The sequence below is a fragment of the Acomys russatus genome, chromosome 3, assembly GCF_903995435.1.
Source record: "Acomys russatus chromosome 3, mAcoRus1.1, whole genome shotgun sequence".
Taxonomy (NCBI): domain Eukaryota; kingdom Metazoa; phylum Chordata; class Mammalia; order Rodentia; family Muridae; genus Acomys; species Acomys russatus.
The window spans coordinates 58,892,077-58,914,212 of NC_067139.1; the positions used below are offsets into that span (position 1 = coordinate 58,892,077).

The 22,136-nt window shown below is 47.1% G+C and overlaps 1 protein-coding gene across 4 annotated transcripts in view; it reads right to left on the bottom strand.

Moving 5' to 3' along the window:
* The window catches only part of Cacna1d (calcium voltage-gated channel subunit alpha1 D), a 303,221-nt gene that overhangs the window by 277,840 nt on the left and 3,245 nt on the right, over positions 1-22,136 (bottom strand). For all 4 annotated transcript variants that reach the window (XM_051140971.1, XM_051140957.1, XM_051140975.1 and 1 more), the window contains exon 3: positions 19,108-19,213. In XM_051140971.1, the coding sequence (XP_050996928.1) occupies positions 19,108-19,213 (106 nt within the window). The remainder of the gene's footprint in view (positions 1-19,107; positions 19,214-22,136) is intronic.

The following is a 22,136-nucleotide window of genomic DNA, read 5'->3' on the forward strand; positions in this document are numbered from 1 at the left end:
AGGGAGGGAGGGAAGGAGGGGGGAGAGAGAGAATACAGGAGGGGACTCTAGTGGGCAATGGCAGACAAAGGACACGAGTCCACACTCCCTAGCCTCTACCACAGCTGCTCCAGGCTACATGGTATGTTCACAGGACACAGGAGGCCTGCCCCTTGTTATTCCATTGTTAATCAGAAAATATGAAAATCAAGGAATGAGCAGCAAATTAATAAATACACAGCTGAAAGTCATGGCTCAAGTGAGTGTTTAAAACCATTTCCATTTTCCTTGGCTGAAAAGGCCAGCTATCCACAGGCTATGTGAAAGGAAAACAAAGGCAGCCAGCCAAGTAATTCAGCCTAAAAACTTCCTCTGCTCCAAACAGAGAAGCCTGGGCTCTGGTCAGTGCTGAGCAAGGAACTAAGACGAATGCCGGTGAGGCTCCAGACTGAGACACATAGGAGCTCTGACCGGGTCGCAAAACTGCCCACATCTTGTCCCAAGGGCCCCATCCTTGATAGCTGCTACTCTGGAAGTACACCAGCTGCACCCAGGACCTCTTCAACCTGTTTCTAGGGCTTTCGCACAGATCTTTCGTAAACTGTGTTTCAAGGGCTAAACTTGTGCATGAGTTTATCTTGTGGTTTGTGTGCTGGGGCGGCTGTCAGTAAGCTTGTCCTTGAAAACAATGGTTTTCCACTTCCTAGGAGACTGCAGACAGGCTTCTCTACTAAGCAAGACAGTCCGCATCCTTAGCACAGGAGCCCGCACCAAGTCCGTGCTTGCTCCTCCTTGCTCTGGGAATCCTCACAAGGGTCCTGCTGGGCTCAGCCCACTTACAGCCCAGTCCAGGAAAAAAAAAAGTTACCCTTCCACTCAGTGTTGAGAGTTCTCAGTGTCAAGTTCAAAGACTGAGATGATTACAACTTCCAAACTAGAAATGATGCTCTGAAACATAGAGGGAAGGCACATCATGCCTCAGAACCTCACCTACACGGGACTGCTCCCAAAGGAGAGGCGCCCCACAGAGCTTCAGCAGCCGAATACAGCATGCCAGTCTCTGAGTGGAGGCAGAGGCCACGGTGTCCTCGCCCTCAAGGCTCTGAGTCCAGTGGAGACAGCTGACCTTCACAAAAACAACAAGGCTCTTTGTTTCCAGGAGCTCTCTTTAAAATCAAGGGCAGAACTCCCTTCAACAGATCTGCAGATAGCCTGGAGGGTGAAACAAGAACCTGGTGATCTTGCCATAACTGAAAGGTTTCTTAATACTTCCTAATTACCAGTGGCCAAGAAGGGCTTGGCGGTAGGATGTGGGTGAAATTAATATCTGAGTTCATACAGTGTCTTTAAGAAGCCACTCTGCTTTTTTTGGTGCACCAGAAGTCTTAGTCTTTGTGAAAGCAAAAGCACAGCCCATGGTGTTTGGAATGTACAAACAGCAAGGAACCACAGACGTCATCTGTGTTTCACCACTAACAATTTTCGGTGCTCTTGGTGAACCTAGGTACCACCCACAGTGAGCTGGGCCCTACTACATCAACTGAGAAAATGTACCACAGGCTTGCCCACAGGCCAGGCTAGTAAGATATTTTCTCAACTGGGGATCCCTCTTCCAGAATGACTCCAGCTTGGGTCAAGTTGACATAAAACTAGCCAGGGACATACATCTGTTGGCTGAAAGGATACACACTTGTGGAGGTACCAGTAACCAAGTCTAGCAACTACACACAGGAACTATCTCTGCCATAGGACCCACCAACCATCTAACCAGAGCGCAGAGGTTGCCAAGAAGCTCAGGGGCACCTGTATGAGAAGAACGCCTCAGCAGCATGCCCACACAGATAAGACCAGGGTAACAGGCTAGGTTGACCAGGGTAACAAGCTAGGTTGAGATGAACAGAGTGCTAGGAGTGAGTGGGTCCAGCTCTGTCCAAGGGAAATTGCAATAATGACAAAAACATCCCACATGTATGCTTCCTGGTACACATATGCAGCCAGGAGATAATACTCTTTTATATTTCATTTTAATCATTTTAAATCCTTTTGGCCACCCAAAACTAAAAACTGTGCATTCTACAAGAACTTATACATGAATAGTCCTAGCAGAACTGTGAAAGCAGCCAAAAGCAGAAGCAGGTAAGCATGGTGGCACAGCCCAACTATGCCAGAGGCTGAGGCAGAAGAGTCACTTAAGGCCAGGAGTTCAAGACCAGGCGCGGCCATGCAGTGAAACCCCTTCTCAAAAATAGAATGTCAACGACTCTAATGTCTATCATTTAGTGAAAGTGTAAGTAAAGCACGGTATGCCCATACAATGGGAGATTATTCGGCCATCAAAATGAAGTGCCAATACTTGCTATAACACAGATGAACCCCGAATGGTGTGCTATGTAAAATAAAGAGGCCACCTGTCATATGAGCACTTACACGGCACATTAAGAACTGGCAGATCTATAGAGTCAAAAAGGAGAGCAGACAGTATGCAGAGATGGGGCAGGGAGTGTTGGATAGACAAGAAGTGTGATGAGTAATGGGATTTTGTTTGGGGTGGGATGTTCTAAGGTTGATTTTGATGATGGCTATTCAATTCTGTGACTACAGTAAAGATAAGTGAATTGTACAATTTAAACTTGTGGACTGGGTAGTATATGGCTATCTTACTCAGTAAGGCTGTCTTTTTTGTTTTGTTTTGTTTTTTTAAGAAGGGGGAAGAAAAGGAAGAGGAGGGTGATGAAGGAAGGAAGGAAGGAAGGAAGGAAGGAAGGAAAGGAGGAAAATATGAATGTGCCCTCCTCCCACACAACTGGCCCTGTTCTTTGTCACCCCAGGTCCCAGGGTGAGGTGCAGGTGACCAGGGATGCGGAGCCTGCCTACAGAACAGTGACTTGGGTCAGGCATTCCCTTGTAAGTGAGAGGGATTTCCCTATGAAGCAGCTTGTGATGTCTCACTCACAGGGAGTAGGATACTCTCTGCTGTAGCTGATACTAAATTATCTTAACTTTTCTGGTATCAAAAATGGGCTTTTGCTTTTAAAGGGGGGGGGGAAACAACACCAAAATATACAGTGGCCCTGTCAAACCCAGGGAGCCTTGCCGGCAACCCGAGGAACTGAACTTCTATCAACCACAGCAACAGCTGCAAATGGTCTGAGCACAAGGCTTCCACGGAGCCCGGCCCTGCAAGGGTCAGCATTAGTGCCTCCAAGACTGTGTCCCTTGACTGACAGTCCTCTGGGAGTGACATGAAGGAGTGTCATGCCAGAGCATAAAACAGCTCATGGGGCATTTTCTTGAGATCAGAGACTAAAGACAAAAGTCTGGGTTTGAAATATCCAGGCACAGGAGAAAGTTGGAGCAGACTAGACTGTAGATTTATAGAAGTGTGACGGCAAAACAGTAGGGCTGTTTTGTTTAATAAACACACCAGAATCATGTAAATACATGGTCCCTTCCAAGAAGCAAGCCAAGGAAGCCAAGCACGCAATTCTGATGATACTGCCGTTCCCCAGAGCATGTTCAAGATGCCGGCAAAGACCTTCAGAGCCCCCGACACATTCCGTTTAAGAGCATCAAAAGCAGAAAGCCTTGGTTCTTTGAAGACACATTTTATTTTCTTACAAATATCCAAGTATTTCTCCCTGAGCTAGCTGGAGAGTACTGTCAGTGTTGACCCTGGGTCACCATCTCCAGCCAGAAGCAAGGCAAAGGGAAGCACAGAAACAGGCCTTGGATGCAACTCTAAAGACAGGTGTCCAACGTCACTGGTGCAACCACTACAGTGACAGCTCCGAGTGAGTTTTCATGTTTTCGATGTGCAATCCTAATCTCCCTCGAAGGGTCGGGGTGCAGGGAAGAGCTCTCACTGTCCCCAGAACTGTTCCCAGTTGCAAAGAAAATCCCTTGTGAAGAAAATAGGATCTAGCAAGATAGTTCATTGTGTATGGGTGCTTGCCATCAGGCCAGATAACCCACATGGTGAAAGGGGAAAACGACTCCTGCAAACTGTCCTCTAATCTCTATACATGTGCCATAACACACGAGCACATACACACAGAGACACACAGACCTACACACAGACAGACAGAGACAGAGAGAGACTTAAAGACGATAGTCAGGGCTGCAGATGTATCTCAATTGGTAGAGTGCTCGCCTAGCATCCCAGATGCCTAGGTCTGAGCCTCAGCACTGCATAGGCATGGAATGGTGGCTCACAGCTGAAATCCCGGAATGGAGGGAGTCCAAGCAAGAGGATCAGAAGTTCAAAGTCATCCTCAGCTAGGTAGCAAGTTAGATATCAGTATGGGCCATAGAAGACTTTGGAGGGAGAGAGAGGAAAGGGGTGTCAAAGCAAGGCGAGTGTGGTGACACATACCTAAAACCCCAACACTTGAAAGGCTGGCATAGGATGATCCAGAGTTGAAGGCTAGCATGGACTAGACAGTATCAAAAAAAAAAAAAAAAAAAAAAGGAACGGGGAACATGAAAAAAAGAAAGGAAACAAAATAGTCAACACAATTAAAGCAACAACAGGGTTGCCTCTTGCTGACAAGTGAAACTTCATTAATGCTTGGTCATTTACTAAGCACCACCCATGGCAGAAGGGTTACTATAAAGGGAGGACAATGTCCCAACCCACAGGTTCAGTTTTGGTAGATTTAGGGAAACAGTCTCATATCAAATACAAACAGACCTATAGTTTGGCTTACCACAGGGAACAAGTCTACTCAGGGCTCTAGAAAACACCCCATCTCACACCCCAAATGCACAACCACTACCCACAGAAGGAGTCGAGACCCACTTGGCAGTGCCTCCCGCCTTAGATAGCCATCCAGCCTCAGGCAGTGACCGAATGCCATCGATTTGGTTTTTCATCACAGACAAAATGAAGATAGATGGAGGAATGGGCTGAAGATGCGATATTAACTCTGCTCTGTTCACAGCCTGGAGATGTCACTGGCTGGCCTGAGCGCCTGGCTAGTGAGCCTATCCATTACTAGGCAAAATCGTTTGTAGTTTGCATTTCACAGGCACAGTGGATTCCACAAACCTCAAGGAGTTCAAGGAGCAGTCTGGATTTCAAAGCTTTGACATCCTGAAGCAACAAGTCCCGGGTGGGGGGGAGGGGGCCTCCAGCTTCAGGTCCAAGTAGCTTGTCAGTCCCTCCCTAACCCCCATCTTTGTCTGCATCTTCAACCATCTCCCAGAACCTTTGCCATGATGACACTCTTCCACGTGGGATCCAGGCTCGCAATGGCATTATGGAGACCCACAAGTGCAACTGAAGCTCAGGGCCCTGTGTAACTTATACAGAAACTAGAGGCAAGATAGGCCTGTAGCATGCAGACTGTCTTCAACAGACAGTAATGAGAGTAATGCCTTTCGTAATGCCTTGCCACAGAGACCATGAAATACTTTCCCGTATATCTGACTGAGTTTGCACCCTGAGGAAAGGGAGAGGTGGTGTAACACCAAGGTGAAGTTACAGAGGAGACACTCGTAGCCAGGCCAGCAGCAGCAGCACACTGGCCCCTCTGTGGCTGGCTTCTCTTAGCCCACTAACTAACGTCTTGGTAAATGAGAGTTCTCTTGGGTGTGACTTTAATGACTCCTTACAGACTTCATGGCAACTGAAGCAAAGGAGCATCCCCACCTTCTCAAGACGGGAAAGCAAAGCCAAGGCAGGGAAGGCCACTTGCTCAGTCACAGAAATAACCACTATCAAAAGCAAGACCTGAACCCAGACCTGCTGTCCCAAAGACCCAATAAAGGACCAAAATTAGGGGCCATCACCACCCGAAAACACCCTTCCTTCACTCAACAGTGCTAGGAAAGTTACAATTCCACTCCCATCTATAGGTGAGGCCAGGGGCCATGGAGAAGATATAGACACCTGAGCTCCCGGAACCCATGCTTCTGGCAAGGATCATCACCACGTATAAGCCTGGCCTGAATGACAGGCATGCAATGGGGAAACTCCATGATGCCAGAAAAACCACATGGCAGAAAGAGCAGGTGATGCCTCTGCCTCATCTTCAGCATGAGCAACAAGCACAGGACCCCATGAAAGCAAAAGCAGGCTTGGGGCCTGGGACAGACATTGGCCATCAGCGTTTTTATGCCAACTCCAGGAGTCACAGAGCAAGCCAGCCCGAGCTCCCCTGACATCTGCTTTGCACTTTGCCCTTGTTCTCCTTCTATTTCGGAGCAACGTGTACAGCAAAAGTTGACAAGGACCCCACTGGGGCTAAGCATAGAACAAGAGACCACTGATCCCACACGGTCCAAGTCAGCTGACGGGGTGGCAAGGAAAGACTTCACGGGCAGGGTTGAGGGGTCGAGCACTGCCTACACAGGGGGTGGGGGGGTGGGGGGGCAATCCTCCCAGCCACAGCCACGGTTAAATGAGATCCTCACCACTGAAGGAGCAGTCGTGGCCCAGGCTTTGCCCACCTAGGACCAGCAGCCTCAGTGCCCAACTCAGTTCCTCACCCGGTATAACCAGTGTCCACTGGCACACTGACTTGGGCTAGCCAGTGAAACAGATGGAGCAGATAGGCTTGGTGAGAGCAGCATCTTCACGGTGGCCTTGGAAAGCAGGCTCCACTGTGGCAAAGGGTCCCGAAAACATCTCCAGTATGTCTGCAAGGGCCCTGCTCTCCCTTCACTAGGATCCCTGGAAGAAACCAGCGAGTCTCCCTGAGCCTCAGTTTCTTCATCTGTAAGCCTGCCTCCCAGCAGTTGTTTCTTCCTGAAACCAGGCCTGGGATAACCTAGCAGCATCCTTGCCTCTTAGATTGCTCCATTTACACAGCTGTGAAAGGCAAAGCTGGAGACAGCCTGGGGGGGTGACTCCAGTGCCCACCAGGCACCTCTGAGGCCAGCTCCAGCCAACCTTCCAATACTCAACAAAACTCAACTGAAACTCCAAAAGTCTACACTTCTCCAAAGGGTCAAGAACGAAATAAAGTCTACTTGATGCCCAAATTTCAACCCTACTATTCTCACTTTATTGCTGATTGGGAGGGTCATCTGATGGCTGCAGGGCTATGCAAGCCTCTGCTCTGATTCCCTCTACCTAAAGCACAGTTCCTGGCCCCAGCTGGGAAATGCCCTCTAGATTGGAATGAGATGGGACGTGAAGCTGAGACCCACGGAAGGCTCTGCAGCCATTCCTCTCTAGCTCTCAAGAAAAGATGTCCACCTAGCCCAGCAAGTGCTGGCCACAAGCCAGTGACAAAGGCCAATACTACTGCGCCTCTAGTTATGGCCGAGGAAACGGAGAGAGCTACAGGAAAGCAGACAACAAAGACCCGTTACATCTAGGAACAAGTTCTGCCGATTCTCTCCAGTACGGGAACAGCCTCTGGCCAGTTCCTGACCACTTTTACCGAGTTCCTGAGGCAGTCTGTAGCTGATGATTCTGGCAGGTCGGTACGCGTGAAGATAGTAACAGCAGTTTATGGGGCCAGATGGGAGAGAAAAGAGTGAGCACAATGCCGGGTTGGCAGTCACACAGAGGGAAGGACTTGAGGCTATTAAGAGTTGTCTCAATCCCCAGTTTGCTTTAAAGAAACAATCTTTTGCCCCCACTGCCCCAGGTACTCCCAAACCCTGGCCCCCAATGGCATCAGCTTGTTACTGGCCTGAGTAGGAAGAACAGACTACCTGGCCTAAGCTCCGCTTGACTCCCATTCACTGGGTGACCGGGGTGACAATGGCCAAGTTACAATGCTCAGTCCGAAACCAGGACTGGCTGGTCCATGGAGAGTCTCTAAGGTCCTTACGGCATCTGTGGTGCATTACTGAGCCAAATCAACACCAGGCATCGTGCCTGCTAGTGCCCAGCTGACGGTAATGCGGCAAGTCAACTTAATCCATTAGGCAAACCTACCACTCCAAAGCTTTCTGTGCCCCCAACAGTATCTTATCACTTCATGAGCCTTCTAGAAAAAAAAAAAATATTTAAGAAACATGTCTCTTTACCAAACCCCCGCCCATTCTCTACATTCTAATTTGTAATCATAAATGTCTGCATTTCACTTCCACCTGGTTAAAAATTCTGAAATGAGCCACAGGTAGAGTCACCATTAATTTATGTTCCAGCAGTTCGGAATCTGTGTAAGCACAGAGCGGTTCACTTGTACATTGTCATGAAAGAAGGACTAAGGCCGTGCTCCTGATACAGAAAGGCAGCATTTTGCCATTTACCCACTTAAGATGGTTTTGTACGATTTAAAAGCAGTCCTTTCAGCACAAACAGCGCCTCGTTACGTCCCATTGTCATCTACTTACTGAAGAACACGCAAGAATGCCAGCTCTCAGCAGCACTGGCCCCTTCCTAAGATTAAAACAATAAAACACCATCTCTTGGGAAATGTTTTTGGGTTGAGGGGGATGAGGAGTGAAGGCTTCTGGGAGAATCTACACCATCCCTTGGTCTCTGGCTTGAAGCAGGTTCCCACCATGAGCAAATGCACTTAATGGACTAGATTTTACACACAGTAAATGCTCAAAGACGTGAATGACTGAATGACAGCTGCGTTGAGCTATTCATTTTAATAGTCCCAGTTTTCATGCCACTTTATATAATCAAAGGATTACTTTAAAATACAGACATGCTCTCATTCATAGAGTTAAGTGTTCCGCCCTGACCCTCTAGACAAAGAGTGAGTGCGGAGGCCATCTGTGTGCACAGCGCTTGTGACTCTCACAAAAGCACAGCAGAGACATGCTCACAATGCCCAGTATCCTGCCTTATGCTCTGTACAGGACTCATGCAGTAGACTCCTCTATGGACCTGGATCCTAGAAAGTGCTCAGTGAACTCGCAGGGCTGTGTCCCTTTGTGAAGAGGATAAAAGCTATGGAGGTCCAGGCGGCTCTCTTTCCTGCCACTACCGGAAATTCTAACGGCCAGTAAAGGGCCCAGGTGCTTGAGCACCATACACCTGAGGGACACAGCAGCTCTAAAACATTTCAATTCCCCATCACACCCGCTTTCTAGGCCTCGAAGATGGTTTGCTGGGTAAAGGCACTTGCCATACGAGCCTGGTGACCTGAAATCACGCAGAACCCGTTTAAAAAGGTGAAAGCATCAACTCCACAGAACCCATCAACTCCAGAAAACCATCCCCTCACATCCACACATCAACACTGCGGTGCACACGCAATAGTAAATAAGATTAAAATTCCATTTTTCTATTTTTTTTAATTTATGTATTGTTTTTTACTTGAATGTTTTGTCCGCATGTGTACCGTGGGTAGGTTTGTGCCTGGTAACCATGGAGGCCAGAAGAGGGTGTTGAATCCCCTGGAATGTGAGATGCCATGTACGTACGAGAACTCAAACTCAGGTCCCCTGGAAGAGCAGCCAGTGCTCTTTAACCAGTGAACCCTCTCTCCAGTCCCTTAAAATTCCATTTTCTAATGCCCTTCAGTGCTTTTGGGAATAAAAGGGGCAAAACCCTATATAAATTCCGTAAGACAGAAAACGTTTACTATGTATAAAAAAAAAAGAAAGTTAATATACAAGGAATGGGGGAAGGCAGAAATTATCATGTAATTTTTTTCTTCTCCAGATAACAAGAACTAGGATGCAACATCAATCCCAAACTAAAGTACAGCAAACATATCCAAGCTAAGACTCGGTTTGGGGCCAGTAAGACAGTTCCACCGGTAAAGGTGCTTGCTGCACAAGCCTGGTGACTTAGAATCAATCCCTGGAACCCATGTGGAGAAAAAGAAATGATGCCACAGAGCTATCCTCTGACCTCCACACATGCCATGGCACACATGCCGACACACGTCATGTACACACAAAGTAATAACAATTCATTTTTAAAGCTCGGTGTTTGTTACTTATTTTCTTAGCACATCTGGAAGCACTGCAGTGCATAAATTCTTAGCACGCAGAGCTTCCAGAGGAGCCTTTTATCTGAGTCAATGGTTCACAAAAGAGTCTAATATCTAGGGCTTTGGGTCATGGACCGTCTTCCAGGTACTCCAGCATGCCTGCAACCCAAAGAGGCCAGACCCTGCCCCAGGAGTCCTGTCTCTATGGCCTGAGATGCAGAGGAAATAGTCACTCATCAGAATGAACTGACTGCTGGTGTCAAAGGGGCGTGGCCTAGGAATAAGACAATGTAGTGGAACACATCGACGATATGGACTCACATACCCGGCAGCTCACGTGCCCTGCAACTTAGAGCGTGAAATTCTAAGAACTAAGCCAGAGAAGTGTCTGCCTGTATGCACAAAGAGTGACATGGGAGGATGTTCAACAGGGTGTCGCTTAAAATAGCAAACTCTCGGACTTAATGTAAGCGCTCATCAGAAAGAAAACAATTAACTACACTGTGATCCATTCATGCATGGAATACTTCCACAACTAAAACACTGTCAGAACTCTACTTACAGATATGGTTAGACTACAGGACACAGGAAGTAGCACAGGAAGTGTTCCTACTTGAAATTTTAAATACTCAAACTGTCCATATATGTATTCCCAAAGGCACTATATATATATGCAAAATGAAAAACAATCCTGAAGGTTTACAGCAATTACAAAAAAGCCGTGTGGATGAAACGAGAAGTTATTTTGATTACTTTAACTATTTAAAGGAATGTATTCATTCACATATCACTTGTATAAACTTTAAATGATGATATATAGTAAGAATTCAAACTATGAGAAAGTAATATGGCTGCTCTCTAATCTCACATTACAGGTTTGCCTTAATGAAGAGGCAGCAACATGGCAAACCACACCCAAAGGGCATAGAAGGCTCCTGGAACCAGGAGTCTAAATGAATCTTTGTTGAGCAAAGGTGCCTCAATATTCTGTCTGTGTCTCTGTGCATGTGTGTGCATATGTATACAATGTGTCCAAGTGTGAGTGGAGGCCAAAGGTCAACATTGGATGTCTTTCTCGAATGCTCTCTACCTTTGTTTTTGAGACAGGGTCTCTTATTGAACATGAAACTTGCTAGTTTGGCCTGACAGCAAACCCCAGGGGCCTTCTATCGCTGCTTTCCCAGGACTGGAATCACAGGTGCACACCACCACACCTAGACTTTTGTTTTGTTCGAAACAGGGTTTCTCCATGTAGTCTTGGCTATCCTGGACTAGATTTGTAGACCAGGCTGGCCTTGAACTCACAGCGATCCACCTGCCTCTGCCTCCCAGAGTGCTGGGATTACAGGTGTGCACCACCACACCCAGCTACCCAGACTTTTTTTTTTCTTAATGTAGGTGCTGAAGACCAAATTCCAGTTCTTCTCCATTGGCACTGAGACTAGGTAGGCCCTCCAGATCTGACTGCCCATGGGGAGAAGGAAGAGGAACATGAACCCCTCATTCTGCCCCACAGATCCCCACACTCCTCCCCCCAAGCTGAACGGGCCCACTGCACAACAGAGGCCTACCACATCGCTCTCAGGCTGCACTAGTCTTCTCTCCCCGCGGGCAGCCTCACAGTTCCCTCTAACCTGGCCCTCGTGTTTCAACAGATGCTCTGGGCTTTTAAAGCTACCACTCACCTAGCAGGGAAGGAGAGATGCAGCAGGGGTCTGGGCTGAGGCCCAGTGACCACACAAGCATGAGGACCTGAGTGTGAGTCTCCAGCCCCCATGTAAAAGTCAGGCATGCAAGCTTATCTCTGCAGTTCCAGGGCTGGGGTGGGAGATGGGGGTGGAGAGAGGCGTTAGCTGGCCAGCCAGGCCAACAAACTATGGGTTCAGTGAAAGATTCTGTCTCAAAAAAAAAAAAAGAAAAGAAAGAAAAGAAAAGAAAAAGAAAAAAAAGGAGGAGGAGGAGGAGGAGAAGGTGGTTCTCCAACAATTGAAAAAACATCCAACAGAGACCTGTACATACATACATGCACATATCACATAAACATGCACACATACCTCACCCATACACAAATACACACACAGTAAATAAATAAATAAATAAGCAAACAAACAAACAAATAAGCAGAAATTACTGTGGTATCCCAGCACTTGTGAGGTTGAGGCAAGATCATTTTTTTAAAGCCTTGGCAGTTCTGGACTCACTTTGTAGACCAGGCTGGCCTCGAACTCATAGCAATCCACCTGTCTCTGCCTCCTGAGTGCTGGGAATAAAGGCATGTACCACCACGCCGAGGAGGCAGGAGAATTTTAAGTTTGAGCCCAGCCTAAAACTACATAGCATTCCCATCTCCAAAAAATAAAAGAAAAACAACTGCTTTGAAGCTCTGGGGGGGAAAAGAAAGCCCTTTTTTCCAGCCTGAGCAGTGTCTGGGACCCTTCTCCATCCTTGTGGCACAAATAAGTCTTCAATTCACCCTATAAGGCCTATGTCAAATAGGACCTCCTCCAGACAAGTGCTACTCCCCTCTCTCTGTGTCTCTCTGTCTCTCTCTGTGTCTCTGTCTCTCTCTGTGTCTGTCTCTCTCTGTCTGTGTCTGTCTCTGTCTCTCTGTCTCTCTCTGTCTCTGTCTCTGTCTCTCTCTGTCTCTCTCTCTCTCCCTCTCTCTCTCTCTCTCTCTCTCTCTCACACACACACACACACACACACACACACACACACACACACACCGTGGTGACATGAGGCTAACTGATTCGCTCACATAGTTCCTCTTTCATCCCCCACCTCTAGGTGTCCTCACACTTTATTTCTCAGCTTTACTTGCCCAACAAAGCATCCTTACTGCCCACAAGAACCTCAGCCTGGAGAACGTCAACCCCTCCTGAATGTAAAAGGCAAGATGCCCTCTGCCACTTTCCTGACTCCAGCACATGAACAGAAGAGGACTTAAAGAATACACCCGCAGCTTCTAATGGAGGCAGGAGTGGGGTCCTAAAAGGCCCCTTCTCGGTGGCCTTCCAGGCTCTGATGGGCCTGGGACACTGCACAAACATCTCTACCACAGTGCATGCATGCAGTGGGCGGCAGCACAGTACAGCCCCCATGACCCGTGTCCCTCTTCAGGACCTTTGTTTGGTGAGGCGCTGTTGGGGTCTACCTACGGGCTCTCCCTTGATCACCTGTATTTAACAAGACACATGTGTCTTCACCACTGGGCAAACTGTTCCCTCTGCATCAGGGTCTTGTCACATTTTGAAAACAATTAAAAATCAGAAAAGTGGCGGCGAGGCAGACCTGCCCACCAATCTACTTCAAGAGTCCTTCCTCCTCCCAGTCAGTTTTGACCAATTACACTTGAGCAGAGACATCCCGCACATCTCCCCCTCAATGATCTGCAGTGATTCAAGGAGAAGGATGGGGCAGCCTGTCAGGATGTCTCCAGGAATCGGTGGGACACTGGCCTCGGAAGCCAAGGGGTAGAACAGAACCCCACTGCCATCTCAACCCCTGCTTTCTATAGACCCGAGGCAGTTTTCACCCCCTGGACCTTTCGGTTCCGCCAAGTTGATAAACTGCAGTGGTGTGTGGCTCTGCGGCAGAGCATGCACCTTACCGCGCTTGAGACTCTGGGTTAAATCCCACAACAGCACAAAAAGAAACAACAACAACCGCAGGCACACAGACCTACACTTTTTCTTTCAGTCAAGCCCACCTGCTCTGACTAGCACTCTCATATACCCAAAAGTTCTCACTTTAAGGCAGTCTTAGGAGAGTCCCCATGTAAACAACAGTGAGATTTGCTTCTTTAAAAAACAAGCCAAATGCGTGAAGATCCTGCTACAGTTCTTCATAAGGAAATTTAACAGTGGGTCTCTGGACCTTTAAGGCAGGATGCTATTTCTGCAAAACCATTGGTACTCAACTGAAGTCAGGTCCGTTCAATAAAAAAGCAAGCTGGGCAATCTGTCCTTTGTCAAAACGTTAGCGTGTCAATGAAAGAGATGGAGTGCTCCACACCGTGTTGGCGGGATCAGTTTTAGGTAACATTTTATAAGTCCATCTGCTCTGGCCACTCTGTGGCTCCCCCTCCACCAATCCTCACATGACATGTGACAACCCCCCCCCCAAGAGAAATCACTCACATGCAATCTCTGTACATACACAACTAAACGCAGAAGCCAGCTCACAGCAAGATTCAGAGAGTGCCGGGCAAACACTCCCATCCTTCTCCCCTGGCTCAAATAAGAAGAGTTTAATTTACCATGAAACAAAGACACAATCCTGAAATAGCAGGTGAACTCTGACAGGTGTTTCCTGTAATCTCATTAATATTGGACAAGAAGTCAGCAACACATTAATCATTAGCCAATTGTTGAAATTTAACTAATGGTCTATAAGGACATACATGGGCTCCTCTCGTCCTCACTCATTGATTTACTCAGCCATTTGGCATGCACTTCCTGGCGCGCCTACTATGTGCCAGGTGCAGACCTAAGCTCACAAATCAACAGCCCTGAATCAGACTCCATCCTCAGCCTCTCTGAACTCCTATTATGATTGCATCCAAAGTCTATTAACTAATCAAGATGGCCAGGGGCACACCCCGGTGCCCCCATGCAGAAGCAGTGCACACAAGCCACTTCCCGTGACAGCTACCGAGCAAAGTAGAAAGAAGGCAATGTCTATGAATAGGAAAGTGTACCGTGCTAGGCAGTGGCCAGGGAGGAGGCAAGTATGTACTTGGGCAAGAAGGGTAGGAGGCAGAGAGTACTCATGGGTCAGAGAAGGCTAAACAAAGGAGGAAGCACTTGAGCTATCTTGGAAGAACAGCTACAAGCCAAACACGTGGACATAAGAAGCGTATCCCCGGTAGAAACAACAGAGCAAAGGCCTATGTAGGTGAATGCAGAACTGACACCCACAGCATGTGCCAAGGCCAGGAATCAGGCTAAGTGCCTTCTGGTACCCTATTACATACACCTCACCTTACTCTGCAAAGCTGGAAGAGGCTAAACCATGTGGCCATACAGATATTGTGAGCTTGTCCAATTAACACTGTCCACAAGACGCAGGGAGAACGCACCCACAGAACCTCATCCCTCAGCATCCTTGGCCACCGTGGTATACCCACTCCCACTGACAAGTGCCCATGCCCCGGCAAAGCCACTCTCAGGTTTTTGGCACCATGGAACCAGAGCTCCTCAGAGAGACCTGTCACCTAAGAAAACCCTCAGCGTGGCTCAGAAAAGGGACAGGGTGAGGCACTCTCAGACACCTGGTCAGTCGTTGCCCTAAACTCTGGCTTACTGACCATCTACTATGTGCTCCTGTGCCAGGCACAGGGCAGGGAGCGGGAGGTGGGTCACTGAATAAGACAAAACGCTCAATATCACGGGTGGATTAATTTTCCTTAACTCTTTAGATCCAGGCCCGAAAAGGTATTATGCGGGAGACCTATGTTTGAGACTATTAAGCAGCTACGTGGAGTCATCTTGGGGTAAGAAAACAGTACAAGGAAAAGACAGGAAGTGGACAAGTAAAAGAGGGGTGCATGTGGGAGTTTCGGTGAACAAATGGAGGGGAGGATGCAGCTGAGGAGCAGAGAATGGAGCACAGCAAAGACCAGGCTAGACCAAGCAACCCCCAAACCACAGTGTCTGGCCTCTTCTCGGTGGGCCACGGGAACCACAGAAGCCTCGGGTTCGCTCCAGATTATCGTCTGATAGTTGGAAGGATGAAGAAGAAGGGAATGACAGGAAGATTTTACAGAGGAAAAAGCATCAGCACCACAAAAACGCAAACATCTGGCCTCGGCAAGATGAAGGCAAAGACTCGGTGAAACTTTTGCTCAGTTTAAAACTTTATTTCCTCCAGCACTTGAGAGGCAGAGGCAAGCAGGTCTCTGTGAGTTCAAGGCCAGCCTGGTCTACAAAGAGAGTCCAGGATAGGCAAGATAACACAGAGAAACCCTGTCTCAAACAACAAAACAAAACAAATAAAAAAACAAAAACAAAATAAAATTTTATTTCCTGAGGCCTGGTCTGGGGAGGACCCTTTGCTAAACAGAGAAGACAGAAGCTGTGTGTGGATAAGCTCTGTCCTCAGTGGCCCCAGGTGAGGTAAGAGACAGACAGCAAGGGTCCATGGGGATTCTCCCTTTCAGACAGTTTGAGTATGGCAGAGAAGCGAGAGGCAGCCAGTTGGGGGAGAGGACCAGGACCAGGTTGTACCGACTCTAACTGCTCAACAACTGCTCAATGGCATCCGTCTGCTTATGGGAAACCAAACATGAATGCAGTAAAGTTGTGTCCTTTCCTTCCCTACCCCCAACCCCTTCCCCCCACCCCCTCCCCCAGGGAATGCAACTTGACATCATCCCCACTCGGACACCTGAGGCAGAAGAGCAAGAAGAGAAAAGAAACCACAGACACTTTAATGGGAACAGAGGAAATGCTGCTCCTATTGGGAGGGCTAGGGCTGTGGGAACGCAGGGAGCTGCGCCGTTTCCATGGCTTCAGCCTGTAAGTCCACAAGTGAAAGCTGCAGAGAGACTCTGTGTTCGTGCTTTAAAAATAATAATAATAATAATAGTCTAACTCTGGGAAAACTTGTTGCCACCAAGGTAGTCTCCCAAGTCCCCAAAGCTGGATGTGTTTATACACAACACAGACCAAACACAGACTAGACCCCAGGGGATGGTCACATTTCTTACCCAACAAAAGTACTCATTTCACGACAAGTGACCTGAAATGGGCAGAGGCATCAGCCTATAAGCTAGCCCTGCACCTCAGTTTAAGGGCTTTGCCATACACGTTCTCACCAAGCTCCCAGGCAAAAAGGGTCGCCAGAGCCCCTATCCAGCCAGCTTTGCAACCCATGTCGGCTTCTGCCCTTTGCTTTGTCATTCACATTAAACGGAAGGTATTTACTACAGATGAAAAATAAGCTTTGCTCAGCTGCCTCTAAACCGGTCCCAAAAATAGAGCAATCGCTTTGGTACAAATTGGGTCAAATGTATAAAAAAATAAAAGCCAACCTGACTCCCTGGTGGGAGGACAGGCATGGCATGGGACCTCGCTCAGAGTCAGGGGTAAATCCACCAAGAGCCTCCCATCCCACAGTGGGAAAGGAAATGTTTAAAGACAGGCAGTGCATAAACTCATCTGACCATGTGACCATCCGAGTGAAAGAAAGACTTTTTTTTTAATGCCCTGAGTTGGGCGGCTCAGTGCAGAAATCAAAGGAATGTATATATTGGTTTTCAGAAAGGCTGGCCAAGCTAGTACATGACCCGCCTCCCCTCAGAACAGACTTAGTACTTCAGAACTACCCAGAAGCTCCACTGGGAAGGGCAGCAGGGAAGAAGGGAGGGTTAGCTACCCCTCCATGTTGTATCTCCCGCACTTCTTAGCTGAGACTTCCAAATGGCCTGACAACACTTCTATTAGTATCCTGAATTTCCTTAGGAGGGAAAATTTTTTCAGAATATTAATTGGCTTATGTATTCAGCTATGTTAATTATTCCATTGATCTAAATTAATCTGCCATTCTGAAAGGTATTTATTTTCTAAGTTTGTTTAATCATTTCTCTTGAGCTACAAAAAAACAACAAACTGGGTCACCATTCACGTCGTTAAATTTGGTAACAAGGCTAACACCATCTGCGGCCTAGACTACAATGACCCATCCCCATAGACTTTCCACCACTTCCAATTTCCTTTTTTAAAATGGTAAAGTCTGCAACTGAACCAAAGGTCACTTAAAATGTCCAAAGTCCCACAGGTACTCTCTCACAGCAGAGGTTGGGTAGGGGGGTGTTGAACTCCTATTAGGCCATAGTTTTCAGGAGTAACAGCCAAAATTTTTAATTCTTTAGAAAGCAAACTGCCAAAACACAAACATAGACATCATGTTATACCTGAAATACACACAGCATTTAAAATGCCATACAAAATCCAGAACATACACCATGAAAGCCGAATTCATAAAAGCACAGCTTCCCCTCAGGCTGCCAGCCAACCTCTGGGGGACCAGAGAGCCTAGTGTGTAGAGCATTTGCCTTTGCAGCCTTTCCTTCGTTAAAAATGGACAGCTTCCACACAAAAATCCAAAGCAAAAGGAACCAGCTAAAAGAAGAGACTGTGGGGGAGAGGGAGCATCCTGCTGCCCATCACTGGTCCCTTCCTTCATCTACTGCTCTGCATGGCTTCTGATTGTAAAGAACTAGCTCTGGCAAGGATGCTGCAAGGCCCAAACATACTGAAATGGCTTCTCCACCATAGAAGAAAGACAACAGAATGTCAGACATTTTTAAATAATCCTGGTGATCTTAGCCAGTCTCCCTAATTGCCAGGTGGGTGAACAGCAATGTAGAAATGGGGTGAGATGTGCCCCATCCCCACCTCCCACCCCAACACACTCCAGTGGGGCAGCTAAATGAGGCAAGATCCAAATTTCAGTCCAGTGCTTTTCAGTGCCTTTCTTTTTAAAAAAACTCTATCCACTTTTCCCAAAGGAAGTTCCATGAAACACTAGTTCCATAATATTAAACAATCTTCTGCAAAAACAAAAAACAAAACAAAAAAAAACTGTTTAAAGAATCCATAACCAATTACTTTCAGTGACTGGATGAATTAAGCAAAGCGAACCCTGCTCTTTAGCTGTACTACTTCCCAGAGATTTTTCTCAGCTCATGCACACTATAAATGTTTAAGAGGGCAGTAAAGTATATGACAGCATCCTGGAGCATTTAACCATAGATTCGTTCTAAAATCTACTTGGAGTATTTTTGGAGGCTGTGGGGTGTAAACTCCATGGCCATACTGATTTATTTCCCAAATTGTATAATTAGATTTGTTGCATTCTACATCTATAAAAACTAATATCTCACATATGAAAATCTATCATGATTCTTATTTACATGAGAAATTAACCACAGTATCCACTGCTTAAAAATAACACTGGATTTTTTTTTTTAGAGCTAATATACCAAAAGCCTAGGTAGAGAGAAAAACTATTTAAAACCCTTCTATAAATTTCTTCCATAAAAGTTCCATCTCTTTACAGAAGACTCATGACTTTGAACACTTTCCATTCAGCATAAATCTAAGAATTCAGGCCAAACCTAAAAACCAATAACAGCAACATAACCCGACGGTTACAATGCTTGGGAAAATACAGCATACATAGTTGTATAAAGTACCCCATCCACACAACAGGCTGCCAGCTTAGGCACAAGATTACCATATGCCATCACAAATGGGAATTCTAAGTCACTTACCAAGTTATGATTTGTTGAATTAGAATCATCTTCAGGGAACGGGATGTAAATAGCTAAGGCCACACAATTGGCAAAAATAGCCAATAATATAAATATGTCAAATGGTCTGAAGGTTTTTGTTAAGGCACATATGCATTGTGTGAACATTGGCTACCCTTCTTATCACATTCACAAGTATCTCACATCTAAACTGCTTTTAAAATAAAAATCACCCACCCACTGCCCACCACCACCACCACCACCCATAGGCCCACACACCCCCGCCCACGACCACCCTGCCCACTGTTCACAGCCCACCACCCACCACAGCCCATCCCCCTACCCACACACGTGATTCTGTGGCTATTGTGACTGCAGGGTTTTCACTGGTACCCTCACAGTGGGTTGTCCTGGCACGTGACCTCACCTCAGCTTTCTCTTCTACTACAAGGGTGACAGCACACTCATTCTTTTGGTGCACCTTGTGTTTTAAGACCTGGAAGTTATGAGTATCCAGTTAGGTCACTGTATGAAACAGGTCTCTGCTTTCTGTAACTTACTAAGTGACAAGGGTCTTACTAAGTCAGCTGTCATAGACAGAAAGGTAGCCATCACGACATAGACCTCTCCCACAGATGCTAGCCACCATGTTAGAACCATTTTTTTTCAGAGGCTATTCCTGGATGGGTCAGTCTAAACTCCTGATGGGGATCAGTCCAGGCCAAGCCACAGGGCTATCTCCATCCTCTCTGTGACCCTGTGTGACATGTCCCAGCACCTCAGATGCTGTGATAATCAAGCTGCCAGCTCCCTCCTCTGCCATCTCAACCAGAGTAATCAATAGCTATAACTGTTTCAGATTAGAACTGGGCTGCGCTCACTTCATAATGTGCTGTTTCTGTGTTCAATTTATAAACAAATTAAATTTAAAAGCCACAAGAAATCAGCACCAGACACTTTCAAGACAGGCTCTAACCATTTAAAATCTCGGAGGGCTGACTGGAAGAGCCACTTTGAGATGAGCCTTCAACAGATTCCTGCTTAAGCACTCTGTTAAGAAGAGGATCTGTCAAAACCAGCAACACAAAGTTTGACATCTGCCCAGATGCCTATGTTTCAGCCTTTTCCAAACAGTACGTTTGGTGGGCTCTGACCTAGTCTGCAGGTCCTGGGTTTGAATTCCAACAGTGCTGATATATAACATTAGCACACAAGAGGCAAGGCAGCAGTGTTACTTAACTGCCCCCCACCCCCACCCCAGGTGCTGAAGATTCAGGCAGAAGAACAGTCTCCTGTTGACGGCCTTCTGGGAACCCCCAAAGTGACAAAGCGAGAAACAAATGCCCCTTGCCTCTCTGGAGATAGATACTTCGGGTTCTGTAAAGCCTCGCCCCTTTGAAGAGCTGGGCTAACTCACAGGACAGGAATAGCATTATCCTCTTACTAACTTTGATGGGTTTATTTTTAAGCCAGTTAGCTTTAATCATATTGATTTCTCAACTCGCTTATAAAATCTTTTACCCAGGGATCTGACTTTAGGAAGACTTCAAAATTCTCTCTTCATTTTTTCCCCCTCCTGGCAGGTCCCCTCTGACACTCTAAGTCAACAGCCCTGAAGTCACTGCCTATAAAAGACACACTTAGTGCTTCCCCTCCCCCACACCATCTTTCTTTCTCTCTTATTTCTCAGTAAATACCTAAATGATAAGCCTGCAGACCTGAGAACTATTAACACTGCTCAGAAAGGCTAAGTGTAAGACTTTGTGGTGTTTCCTTCTTGGCAGTGCTCAGTTCCAGTCAACAGGCAGGAGAGAATACAATCTTACAAGAGATAGGTGGGTCTGGGCCAACAGCTGCTTCTTATAAGGGGAACGGCTGGCCACCACCCCTTGCCAGGCTATAAAAGCAGTCTGGCTTCTCTCAGGGCTAACAGGGCCTGACCAAGCTGCTGAAGGAAGGTGTGCATAACCTGTTCCCTAAAATGGAAGGCGTCACTACCTGCTATAGAAGCTGCCCCGTTGTACACAGGCATCCTGCACTGGCAGCTGTATCTCCTAAGTCCCTGGCACATACTTGCATATGCCAGCTCACGAGAGGGAGCTAGTGGTGAGGCGCAGGAACTCGCCAACGATATATAAACTTCTATATACAAACTACTGTGCACTAAGAGAGCCAGCACCTCACCCCACATGAAAGGAACGACCCCACTGAGAGGCCTCTGCTTGCTCTGCATCACCTCATACCAACCTCAGGAAAAGGCAGGTTTCCGCAAGTGCAGCCACTAAGCACGCCCTAACTGAGCAGCCTCCTCTTGGCCTATTTGAGATTTCTGTCCTCAGACTAGAGAGTTTAAAGAGAGAAACATACACACACGCACACATGCGCGCGCGCGCGCACACACACACACACACACACACACACACACACACACACACACACACACGGCCCCAAGTATGTGAGAGATGCCATAACTCACTCTAGAGGAGAGACATCTGTGCTAAAAAGAAAAAAGACGTGAAAACCTTCAAATCCTGCCCTGGCACTCAGCAGCTCTCTCCAAAAAACCTTTCTAGACAGTTGCTTCATTTTAACTCCTGTCCATGAGCAGACAAAATAAGTGAGCTAAGACAGAGATCATGCAGGCAGCTGCCGTGAGGAGAGTCCAGGTTTTTAGGGATCCTCAGCCCCACTTTCTAGCTGTTACCCAGTAGTCTTACAACATGGCTGCTCCCTTCTCTGAGCATGGCGAGGAAAGCTCCATGCACACACCCCTGTCTGCTGCCAGGAAATACTCAGAGGGCCTGTTGGCCCCAAACACCCTTCTGGGAAAAGAAAATGCTTTATTTTACCCAGACCAAAGAAGCATCTGATTAATTAGAAAGCACAGGCTTGAGAGAAGGCTTCAGCCAACCTTCCTAGGGGGTGGCAGTCACTGCAGCCTGGCCCCAGATCAGGGGAGGGGAATAAGCAGGTAAAGCAATATTGGTTTCTAAGACCTGGGGCATGGCAACCATCCTGGGGGGCGATCAAAGTTCAGCGTTAAAAATACA